This window comes from Triticum urartu, chromosome 4A (genome assembly GCF_056163025.1).
Source record: "Triticum urartu cultivar PI428250 chromosome 4A, HENAU_Tu73, whole genome shotgun sequence".
Taxonomy (NCBI): Eukaryota; Viridiplantae; Streptophyta; class Magnoliopsida; order Poales; family Poaceae; genus Triticum; species Triticum urartu.
This window is the reverse complement of record NC_141876.1, coordinates 408,091,761-408,103,728: the sequence shown is the minus strand read 5'-3', so window position 1 is coordinate 408,103,728 and position 11,968 is coordinate 408,091,761. Positions and strand designations below refer to the sequence as shown.

The 11,968-nt window shown below is 45.5% G+C and overlaps 3 protein-coding genes across 6 annotated transcripts; 2 read left to right on the top strand and 1 right to left on the bottom strand.

Moving 5' to 3' along the window:
• The first annotated feature begins 5,275 nt into the window (after window positions 1–5,275).
• LOC125551847 (uncharacterized) lies at window positions 5,276–6,882 on the top strand. The gene is made up of 3 exons (XM_048715216.2): window positions 5,276–5,627; window positions 5,769–5,873; window positions 6,155–6,882. Exons 1-3 carry the CDS (start codon window positions 5,575–5,577, stop codon window positions 6,615–6,617), a joined length of 621 nt encoding a protein of 206 aa, XP_048571173.1. The 5' UTR covers window positions 5,276–5,574; the 3' UTR covers window positions 6,618–6,882.
• Window positions 6,883–7,823: 941 nt separating this feature from the next.
• Window positions 7,824–8,674, bottom strand: LIP2 (lipoyltransferase 2). The gene has a single exon (XM_048715217.2). It carries the CDS (start codon window positions 8,672–8,674, stop codon window positions 7,946–7,948), a length of 729 nt encoding a protein of 242 aa, XP_048571174.2. The 3' UTR covers window positions 7,824–7,945.
• A 121-nt stretch (window positions 8,675–8,795) lies between these two features.
• EMB2191 (Cytidine/deoxycytidylate deaminase family protein) lies at window positions 8,796–11,968 on the top strand. 4 transcript variants are annotated; one of them, XM_087518493.1, is made up of 8 exons: window positions 8,796–8,934; window positions 10,023–10,060; window positions 10,165–10,231; window positions 10,318–10,477; window positions 10,579–10,678; window positions 10,949–11,052; window positions 11,332–11,408; window positions 11,754–11,968. In XM_087518493.1, exons 1-7 carry the CDS (start codon window positions 8,896–8,898, stop codon window positions 11,370–11,372), a joined length of 549 nt encoding a protein of 182 aa, XP_087374619.1. In that variant the 5' UTR covers window positions 8,796–8,895; the 3' UTR covers window positions 11,373–11,408; window positions 11,754–11,968. The 4 variants fall into 4 exon arrangements, with proteins under 4 accessions (XP_087374619.1, XP_087374620.1, XP_087374618.1 ...); XM_087518494.1 differs by lacking the exons at window positions 11,332–11,408; window positions 11,754–11,968 and having other exon boundaries at window positions 10,363–10,477; window positions 10,949–11,325; XM_087518492.1 differs by lacking the exons at window positions 11,332–11,408; window positions 11,754–11,968 and having other exon boundaries at window positions 10,949–11,325.

Genomic DNA, 11,968 nt, shown 5'->3' with positions numbered 1-11,968 from the left:
AAGGAACTTCGGTAACACATCCTCGTCTCCACTCATGGTTATCTCTTACCTTTACTTTGTGCAAGCTTTACTTGTGTTATACTCCTTTCTTGCTTGTGTTGTTTCCTTTGTTAGCATCATATAGGTTGTTCACCTAGTTGCATATCTAGACAACCTATTTGTTGCTTTACCCAATTTGTCAAGAAAAACTAAAAATTGCTAGCCTATTCACCCCCATCTAGTCAACCATATCGATCCTTTCAATAGGTATGGCTATCTTGATTCTGTCATAAAATCATTATGGATGTACATGCACGAGAGAAAACATGACCTACTATGACAAACACGTACCAACACATGAGTGTTTTTTTTGTGGTGGGGTGGTCGCAGCCACCGCAGCAAGCTCACTCTTCCGTCTTTGTCAGAGGGCATGGCATCCCTAGTAGTATCGCAACCAACATCTCATACCTTGGCGAGCCGCCGTCATTGTAGCAAACAATGGTTTGCCTCCTAAAGTAGCATCACCCCTCCTCCCGCCCTTTATCACGTCATGGTGGGTATGGATCCCCCTACGACCTATGCCCGCAGGCTTCTCCTCGCATCCTAAGTGCCTCCCTACATAGCATCGCTAGTGGCCCTCGCGTTGGGTGGGTGGTGGGAACCTCTCATAACATCGGCCGCGCGTGCGGATTGGGAGCAAACGCTGGCCGCTGGTGGAAAGAAGAAGAGGAGAATGGGGAATGGGGGGGATGCGACCACGGGGTGGTGGGAGAAAAGAGCGAAAAGGGGGAATGTGCGAAGGACCCACTGTGACGCATAGCATGCGCGTGCGCGACCGACGCGTCACGAGTAAGCCTATTAGAATTGATTCCAAAAAAAGAAGCTTTTGTTCACTCTCAATTGCTCAATGCCCATCTTCATTTTCAGAGTTCCTTTGGTATAAAGGATTTTATATGAATTTTATAGGATTGGAATTCTTAGGAGTTCTTCCTGTGTTGATTGAATCCTATATGAATTTTCCCTAAGGACTCCTTTGCATTATATTTTATAAAAAAATTAGCATCCACTCAAACCTCCTTAAAAAATCCTTTGTTTTTTCTGTGATGCAATCAGGGCATGGCCAATGCTCCAGCATGGACTAGTGCCCCAGCTGCCACGTCTGTCTTAACGAGCCCAGCTCAGCGAAAGGTGTTGCCTGCAGACCAAAGGTGATGCTTGCAGAAGAGCCAGCCTCCTCATGTGAAAAGCAAAGAGAGAGAAGAGAAAAGAGGAGTATGCACCAAAAAAGCAAGAGAAGCCCCGGTGTGCTTGACGTAGGAAAGGAACAGAGTCACTGGAAAATGTGGACCACAGACTAGTGCCTCCGATGCCCAGAATATTGCAAGACGGTGGTTTCATTCCTTCAGACTTGCGTGGATTCACTGGGGCATATGCATGGTGATGCCTCCATTGTACATGTCCTCAAACGAACCAAAATCCTACAGAACTAAGATAAGCTTTGCTCACATTGAGACCATTTCGAGATTTTGTTCTGTAGGATTGCTCACATTGAAATGAAACGTGCAGGACAAATGAAAGAAAAACACTGGATAAAGAAACGAAACATTGACACACATTTGTTGTTGTTCCTGGATGAAAAGTTTGACGGCATTTTAAATAAAGGAATGAATAAACCGGAGGTGTGGTGACGACGTGGGAAGAAGAGCTGCTAACACTGAGCACCGGCCACCTTATCACGCATGACTAATCCGCCCAACCGGAAAAGTTAACCATGGGCGCCAACAGGATTGTCGGCATTTCTTTTCTGTTGCTTTTTTCCCAGTTCTAGCCTCCCAGTCCCAGGAAAGACATTTCGAGCTACTGCCCAATCTAATTTACTCTGACCAACGGTGGTCCGTCTCCGTCCGCCCTAGAGACTTCCTAAACAAATACTCTACTGAGTTCCAGCTAGAAGCACATCAATTTGCTGAAGAAAAAGCAGAGCAGCTCAAGAAAGTTTCAATCTTCTCGTCCCTGTCTTAGTTAATGGATGGATGAAGAAGCGATGACGAATACTCCCTACTTTTTATTGGCGACCAGACTTGCCGGCTTGCGCCACTCAGAGATTTAGTTTATTTTGACTCGAAAAAGTGGGGTCACTTCTTAACAAAGACCAATCAGCGAATAACAAGTGCTACCTTCCACATAAGTAACGACTGAGCTAAGAAATGTGCCCTGGTTCGTACAATCATTTAACACGAGATATTATGCGGTTTGGCGCTATTCTCTAACCAAAACTTTGCCGTCTGGTGTTTGGCTCTAGTGCCGGCGGCTCACAACCCAGTGTTAATTTACTTCTACAAAGTTTTACTAGGACTAGCAAGCATTACTATACTCGGACCGGACATTTCAAGTTCTTTTACTCAAGGTCGATGCTTGTATCTTGTTTCAATCTTTCTCAAAGCAATTCAGAGTCTTCCTTTTCTTTGCGAGGAAATTTTTTGTCTACTCCCTCCGTCTTTAAAAGAGTGTACTTCCAACTTTCTTGAAAAGTTAAATTTTTTTATATTTAATTGTATTTATACAGTAATAGACCAGCATTTATGCCATCAAATTAGTAGCACTAGATTCATGACAAAATATATTTTCATCATATAACTATTTGGTTTCATAAGCATTGACATATATTTACACAAACTCGATCAAACTTTGAGATAGTATGACCCTCCAACAAAGTTAGAAATACACTCTTTCAAGGACGAAGGGAGTACTCATCATGCCATGGCAGTACCGAGGGCATAGAAATAATAAAGATTACATCCATGTTCGTAGAACACCTAGCGACGACTACAAACACCGGCATGAGCCAATGGCGCGCCATCGTCATCATCCCTCCCTCACTGGAGCTGGGCCAAACTTGTTGTACTAAACCGTCGGAGAGGCGTCGTGGTAAGGCTCCATGAGACCAGTGCACTAGAACAACAACTGTCAACAATGAAGAGGAGTATATATATAAAATGAACCATATATATTAATTTCCCATATCTCTAAAAGATAACAAGATGACCACTTCATCCCATGCATTACCATGGAATAGTAATATTTCTTATATAGAGAGGCGAAACTAGATTGAATTTTAGATGTATAATCATCTGTTGTCTTGTTGGTTATACAAGATCAAAATTAAAGAAATGATAGATGATCTTCATTAATTTATTTATCTCAACATGCAATCATTTATGGGAAAAGGTTCATCATATCATGCAGCTATGGTTGAAAAAGTCTACCTCAACATGCAACTATGCATGTAATATTATGTACTTATGTATAATAAATATTTTACAACCTCACAATAATAATAAAAAATATCATATGTATTCTAAGTTATAGTTTTTATATTACTTATCGAAATATTCATGTCTCATACAACAAAATGTTATTGAAATATATCAGAATCGATTACCACCGCAATATCCGGTACAGCCAGGGGGGGAGGGGGGGGGGGGATGACCCAACAATGTGTAGTCAAATATCTCCCTTTGACTATTGATACATAAAAAGGATCACTTTGACTGATCAAAATGAAAAAGGTGTATTCTAGAATTGTGACATTTCTAAATTGCTTTCACAAACCAATACACTAAAGACGTCAAAGTTGGGTTTCAAAGACTATATCCATGTGCCGCAACATATATATCCTTTGGTGGAGTAGGTTTTAGTGCCTAACCATGTACTGTATATTTGGATAACTACTCCGTATTTATTCCCGGCAAAAAAAAAACTACTCCTGCGTATTTATTTCCATGTTTTTTGGGTAGTTACACTGTATTAATTTAACAATGAGTCTATGGCGTTCGCTGATATTTGCAGGTCTGAACGTCGACGCGCCGCACTTGCACACTTTTTCTATCTCTTGGCTCTGGATTGTTAATCGTGTACTTCATTGTGGCCACACTTCTACGGCTTATTTTATCTGTTTTCTCATCAGGACTGTGACGCCCTATTTTAGTTGGTAACCAACTCAATTAGCTGGACATTTACTATACTGCGAAAATAAAAATAGTGTGCAAAGTCAATGAATAAGCCAAGATCTGGATGGCATGCATCCCCCTTCCCCCTCTCTGCCGAACGGCCAATGAGAAGGCGTTACCTGTCCTACTTCTAGAAGAAGGCAATTAAAAAAGGGGCTACGTGTCCCCGCCTCATAGTGTTTGTAAATTACTACAGGGGGGGAGGAAATGGGTTAAAAGGTCAGAGCTTTGGCTAAGCAGGTCTTAATTATAGTAACATGCTGGTAGAATAAACAATGTGATCTTTTCTTCCCGCGAGGAATAAAGTATGTGATCTGGTAACACTTGGTTTCCTTCTCTTTGAATTCTTTGACCTTGCGGCATTTGTGAGCTGTCTTGGAGGAGTACATGGTCAAGGATCAACACCCCGTTTTTTTTATTATCATTTTATTATATGGAGAAGAAAAGAAAAGAAAACCAGGAGAATAGTTGTAGTAGGTCATGGTTGCCATTCTGGCTGGAAACAATAACATGGACATGGTGCTGTGCCTGGCTTGCCAGTCAACATTTCACAAGAGAATACTATTTCAGAGCTCTCAGAAAAGAAAAATAGGAGTATATTACTCCTATTTCTACAGAGGAGGAGAACGGCAAGAGATGCTTTTACTGGTTGGGAAGACCCGACGCGAGTACCCGACGCATCGACGAGCCAGAGCGGCATGGTGATGCAGAGCAGAGGGCGATTTGCATTTGCAGCATCACATAATGGTGGGGGTGACCAGGCATCCATCCAGTTGCAGTTGGGAGGAGGAGAAAACCTCAGGGATGATCTCATGTTTGGGGGGCCGGGGTCCTAATTTAGGGGGGAGCTTTAGAGATTCCTTCCGGCCTCAAGTTGGCTGTGCGGCAGTGCGGGTCTTATAAAAAAAACCGTGCAAACCGTGGATGTGCGTTAGGTATCAGCTAGTCTCCCCTCCCAAGCAACGAGACGATTCCCGGCCTCCGCGAGCCAAGAAGAATCCGGCGACTAGTTTAATCGCCGGGCGCTACCAAACTTCCATTTTGGACAAGATTTGAACCGGTCCGGCCGAATACAATATAGGCGGGCGAGTCCCGATCAACGGAGGGGGAAGGGGGGGTTATTATTGTTAGACCCAGTTGCGAGATCGATGACAGTGCTTGGCGCCATAAAAAAAGGGCCGGAACACATCACCCGAGGCCACTTGTAGGGCTTTCGCCCAAGAAGGTGCGGAGAAATTTCTCGGGGTCGCGGGCGGCCCGTCGGTGCGGGGGAGCACGTGATAGCGATACGCTCTGCTCCTCTGCCCTCTGGGACTGGGAGCCGGGTAGGGAGGGAGGGAGGACAAGATTATCTTTGCATCTCTCCCTCCTCCCTTGCCGGTCTCAGTTTATGAGGGGGAGGGGGAGTTTTATAATCCATGGCGCTGCATCAGGGACTCAATTATAGAGGTCTTGACGTTAAGCTAAAAGGGGCGCCCTGCTCTAGTACGCTTCTGATTAAGGCTAGCTCCTCATACCTTTCTTTTCCTTTCTTCTTCCTCTCCTCTCCTCCGCGCTTCCTTTCTTGCTCTGGGACTGGGAAACAATGTCTCCCGTGCCGAGCCCAAATCAATCACACCTTCTAGGCCATGGATCAAGGTCAGTTTTCTGCTTCTTTGCATCTTTCTTTTCTCTCTCTCTCTATATATATGTGTGTGTGTGTGTGCGCGCGCGCGCGCGCGGTCAGTTCAATCGGAGTAACCTCTCTTGATTTGTTTCTGAAATGAAACAAACTTGCAGGAAAGAGAAGCGCATGAGGAAGGTGGATACCTTTGCGCCGCACAACGACGGCCACCAATGGAGGAAGTACGGCGAGAAGAAGATCAACAACTGCAACTTTCCCAGGTTCGCATCCCGCCTTTGGTCTCCTCGTCCTCATCCTCATTTGGTGATCTGCATCTGCATGTGCTCCCAAAAAAACCATTAGTATCTAGCGCCTCGTCTAGGCACATCACAAGTCTTTTACCGGCCTCTCTCTCATGATTCCTGGGTGGTCTTTTCATTCTTCTCATCCAAATCTACCATAGGGATGCACAGTGTAACAAACTTACCAATATATGAGAAGAAGCCTCAGTTCTTCGATTTACTCACAGAAGATTCGTCTTCTTCTTTCTATCCTGCCACAGGTACTACTACAGATGCACCTACAAAGACAACATGAACTGCCCGGCCACCAAGCAGATTCAGCAGAAAGATCACAGCGACCCCCCATTGTACCAAGTCACATACTACAACGAGCACTCATGCAACAGCGCCTTCCTTGCCCTCACTCCCACAGAGTTCCAGCTGCAGACCGCATCTGGAAAGGCAGTCTCCATCTGCTTTGATTCATCCGGGGCTCAGGAGCCGGGAGCCAATGCGAGCTCGCCTTCTTCGAGTGCGGCGCCACGCGGCACGCCTTCGGAGAGCAAGAACAAGCCCCTTGCGCTGCGTTCAGAGGCGCTTTCTTCCTGGGCCCCCGGCGTTGTGGAGCAAAAGACGGCCTGTGCTGATCTCCAGTCCTGCAGCACCGAGTGCCAAGATGCATACATTTCCGAAGACATAGATGCAGGGAGATTCGGTTCTATCAGATTCTTCCATTTTTTGTAAATGGATCAGTGGAAGACAATTGATCTTACCTCAAAGAACTAATATGATACACATGTTTTTTCCCATCTACACGCATGCTAGAGCACCAGATACTTGCATGTGGGATGTGGCCAAGATTTTCTTAGTTCAATTGAAATGAAATACCACTGCTAATTCAGAAGGCAGAGTTCATTTCTGCAAACTCTCATGTTATTTCTGTTGAGACACTGCAGCATCTTGTACCTTCAAAAGCAATGAATACATTCCTTACCCTATTATTATGCTACATAGTACTAGTACACAATAAGAATGGATTAGGCGATTAGGGTAGGAACACACACACGGTGACAGAGGGCAGAGCTCTCAAATCATCATAGTATAAATATATGCAGCATGGCCATAAACAAGTTACCAAACATCTTGGTGATAGAAAAGACCACGAGTAGATGAACATGAAAGATGGGCAGCAATCTTATTCCAAACCATATTTTGTACATTGGCCATCAATAGCAGGATGCCAATGCAATAAGCAAAATCCAGTTCAGGCGAATGTGTAAGATCATTTTATTTGTGCATGGCGTAGCAACATACCAGCTTTACCATCTCAGCGAAAAATCAATATTATGCAATATTTCAGGAGACCTGCTGAAGTCGGAGGAACGAAAATAGATTATATTCCACAGTTGGAGAGGTTATTGGTGCAAATTTACACATGAATTACATTCTTAAAGACCTCTTTGCCTTCAAGCATCCTACAGCAGCCAGGGCTTGTCCAAATGGACCTGATCATCAAGAGAGAACAAAACAAGGACACGACATCAAATAAGACAAAAGGTCTGCATGCTCAATAATAGAGGAAAATTTCAGTATCAACATTTGGTAGCTCCATATAACACCCACACCATCTGTTAACAGTGTAATATATCCACAGAATTTGCCATCTCCGGTCAAAAGAATACCAAGCAGAGACAAATAGGCTTGTTCAGGTTTTCACTGTTGGCCTATACCATATGAAGATTACCTTTGTTTCCGCTTATCTGAAACAAGCAAAATCTGACGACTTCTCCAATGTTGTTACCGTGGCAAGGTGTTCTCCCATATATTTCAACCAAGCTGATATATATCCACACACACAATTATTATCTTCATGAAGCAGGATGCTGTTTAAAGCAATACCAAGAAGACACCACACTAATAGGATGGTTCAGATGTTAGCTCTTGCCAACAGCATGGGAAGCACCTTCATTTACGACCAACATTATCAGAGGAAAATTTTGAAACCCAAAAGTTTATAACTAGGTGTCGAGGCAAAATCCCAGTATACAAAAGTACAAAGAGCAAAATACATATCAGTGTTGCTCAGTTGCAGCTGAGCTAATCATGTCTGCACACTCGGAATCATCCTTGACTTTAACATCACTGAAACGGAAGGTTGTCGCCAAGCTCTGCACGAGCTGACCATGGATCACCTCGTCAGGAGGGAGTTCCACCGCGGCCTCCCGCCGCAGCGATGTGACCTCCTTGTCAGCAATGCCGCAGGGCACGATGTGCTTGAAGTAGCCCAAATCAGGGTCGATGTTGAAGGCCAGGCCATGGCAGGTAAACCCTGACGAGATCCTGACCCCGATGGCCCCAATCTTCCTGTCCCCGACCCACACGCCGGTCTCGCAGGCGCCCCCCGGCCGCGCCTTGACGCCGTACAGAGAGGCAACCTCGATCATGGCGGATTCGAGCCCCTCGACATACCTCCGCGCGCCTAGCCCAATGTCCCGGAGCGAGAGGATGGGGTAGAGCACGGCCTGGCGCGGGCCGTGGAAGGTGACGTCGCCGCCCCGCTCCGTGCGGTAGAGCTCGGCGCCGAGGCCCGCGAGGCTTGACTCCGGCACGAGCAGGTTGTGGTCGGTGCGCCGCTTGCCGAGGGTGTAGGTAGGCGGATGCTGCAGCGAGAGCACGAGGTCCGGGACCCGGCCGGCTCTCCGGTCGGCGACGAGCCTCTCCTGGAGCCTGAGGGCGTCGCCGTACTTGACCACTCCGAGCTTCCACGCCTCGAGAACCCTCCTCGCGGCACCACCACCCATCTCCGCCGTTGGTGGGTGAGACCCGGTGGCTCCCTCCCCGCTTTGTTGCCCAGTCAGAAGACGACGAAGTACATGGGCTCTCAGGGCCCGGCCCACGGCCTAAATGAAGAGAGAAGGAAAAATAAGGAGAAACCTAGACGCCCCCACTCGAGCAGTTCGTTCGCCGCATCTCCGGTGCGCCGTCTGCCTGCGCTCTCTCGCTGACCCTTCGTGCCCAACCAATGTCGGCTACGGCGTTTATGGAGCTGGCGCTCGACCAGGTATGGCTCAAATCGTGCTTGCCGTACGAGTAGAACATGCGTGCCAGTATTTCTGAACTGTGGCTGCGTTGTCCTCGACGCCGGAGCGGCGAGCCCTGCGGCTAGTCTAGCGCGGCGGCGTTGTCGAGTTCCTGCTGTGGTGGGCATGTGGCGTCGGGCTTGATCGTTCCCATATGTGTGACTGACGGATTGCCAGGGATTCAAGTGTTTTTTCTTCTCCCTATAGGAGCCTGATTGACTGAAATTATTTCCTCAACTCTCTGAAACTACTTTTGTAGATTAGCTTCATCCTCAGATCATCCTGAACATGCTTAATTTAGATGGTTCAACAACCAGTACGTGTGATTGAGTGTAATCCGGGTTAATCGAACCCGGTATAGGCCAATGAGTGTAGCAGCAAAATGTTAAGGCCTTAAGAAAACTACCGAGCAGAGTTACTGGCATTATCTCAGGCTAGTTAGCTGCAGGGAGAAGAAAAACCATTTCATGTGGTGGCTCCGAATCTGGCGCTGGACCTTGGAAGGCGTGCCTGGTGCGGCCGTGGCTTCTCCCTTGCCCAGGTGCATGGGAAGGCCTTGGCATGCGGGTGCTCTGCCAGTGAGGCCGAGGCAGTGGATGCCGGGGTACCATCCCTGAAAAGCGACGCAGTGGCGCCCTAGAGGGGTGAGGTTTTGGCTTTGTGCTATGTGGGTGGCGGCGTTGTTGGCTCAGTTGGTAGTCGGGATGGGTTTGGATTCCCGCCTCTTGGCAGGTTGTCTTTCGTGCTTCTTTGAAACCTTCCAGGAATCTTGCGACCTTCATTTGTGTGGTTCATGCCAAATCTGGTCTGCTTGATCAGGGTGTAGTGTGTCTACAGCATGACAGTGACATCTTTTGACAGAGTTGTATCTTCTACCTGTCATCAATTGTTCTTAGGTTTGTGGGTGTTTTGGGTTCATTGTGTTGTCTATGAGCGCGGAGCTCCGGGCCTAGTTTAGCTAGGCGAGTCGATCCAATTTTATCGGTTTCCAACAGGTTTCCATCATAAACTGGTCGGTTTTTTCCTACTTAATTAATGAAGGCAGAGCTCCTGCTGTTTTTTTTTGTAGGCCAAGTTTGCGCTGGACAACCTTGAGGTTCCTGTAGGGTATGCTCTGGTTTCCCTTGAATATAGTTCACAGTTCACTCGGTGGAAGGTAAATTTGTAGTTCCTAATGTGCTAATTGTATTGTTCCATCCCCGTCAAGATAGATGTGTGATTGTGGAGGACGGGAAGGTTATTGCCTCTGGTAGCAACAGGACCAATGCCACCCGGAATGTATGCTATTCTCCCGTGTGCTGGATGTTTGTGCTTTGAGACATTTTTGTGTTTTTTCCTCTGAAATAAATTACTTCAATTGTAAGGCTACAAGACATGCTGAGATGGAAGCAATCGATGTCCTTCTCCAGGAGTGGCAGAGTATTGGCCTTGACCAGACACTGGTCGCGGATAAGTTTGCAGGATGTGACCTCTATGTCACGTGCGAGCCATGCATAATGTGTGCATCAGCATTGTCGATACTAGGTCTGTGATTATTCTATTTCTCCTGTTTGCCCCATCTTGATTATTCTATTTCTCCTGTTGAAACTATATTAACCAGTAAGAATTTATGATATTTTTGGTAGGAATCAGGGAAGTATACTTTGGGTGTCCGAATGATAAATTCGGGGGATGTGGATCAGTCATGTCACTGCATGAGAGCCTTTCGTCGGATGACTTGACAGGGTGAGGGGATATCAGCGGCAAATTGAAAACTCTCTGCTCATGTGAACAAACCTTCTTATACTTTGAATGTTAATAATGCCTTTCTACCAGTAGTTCAATATTCTATGATGTGTCATGACAAAGTTGGGCTTGCATAATCTTTCTGTTTGCATTGAATGCCATACATTCTTATTGAGTTCTCATGCATTCTTCTAATTCCAAATTATGTTAGTTATTTAGGTTACTCACAAATTGTACAACTAACATGGTCTCATGCGTTTCTTTTGCTAGGAGCCAAGATACCAGATCAAGAGGTTTTAAATGTACTGGGGGGATAATGGCGGAAGAGGCAGTCGCTCTTTTTAGAAATTTCTATGAACAAGGAAACCCGAATGGTTTGTTCTTTTACATTCACATTTCACATATTATTCCACAATTCCTGGCATGGTTGCTTTAATTCAGTTCTTACTTCCGTGTTAAAATGTTGCTTAAAGTTCGAACTGTACTGGTTCTGTTTATATGAGTTGGGGTCTCGTAGAAGTTAGCACTAGGGATCCGGTCAGTGTACTTCCATATTCTATTAGAATCAGAACCACAAGTGTAAGCATCAAAGAAACTTTTGCCATGTCCTTTAATGTTATATGTGATGACGACGGCTTTCTCATGCATTTCAGCACCGAAGCCACACAGACCTGTCCGAGTGGATCAGCAGTGACTTGTTTGTTAGTCGTGCTGATGAGGAAGATCTCAGGTATTCCGATTTAAACAATGGATGGCAAGCTGCTTTAGGTTTGTCCGGTGATTTAGAGTTGAGCATTGCTGTGTTGAATTGTACGTATCTGTGTACTCCCTCCGTTTCTAAATATAAGCCCTTCTAGCGATTCCAATATGGACTACATACGGATGTATATAGACGTATTTTAGAGTGTAGATTCACTCATTTGCTCTGTATGTAGTCCTTGTTGGAATCTCTAAAAGGGCTTATATTTAGGAACGAAGGGTGTAGTTTGCTATATGGGCTTGCTGTTGTTCTTTTGCTGATCTAAACTACTACTGTACATCATTTGTTTTTGAGGTTGCTGTTGTTATTTTGCAGATCTACATCCTACAGGTCAGGCGATTCAAGAAGATTCTCTCCACTATTGATTAGCTTGTGTTAACACTGAATTCAGCCTTACTTAGTTGCAGCTATCTATCATCTAGACATTTGGTTTGTCCTTTATGGGAAAATAAAAGAGAAACCAAATGTGTTACGCAAATTGTTATATATTACTATTGCTCTTAAATGCAATTCAATTGATAGTTTGATCA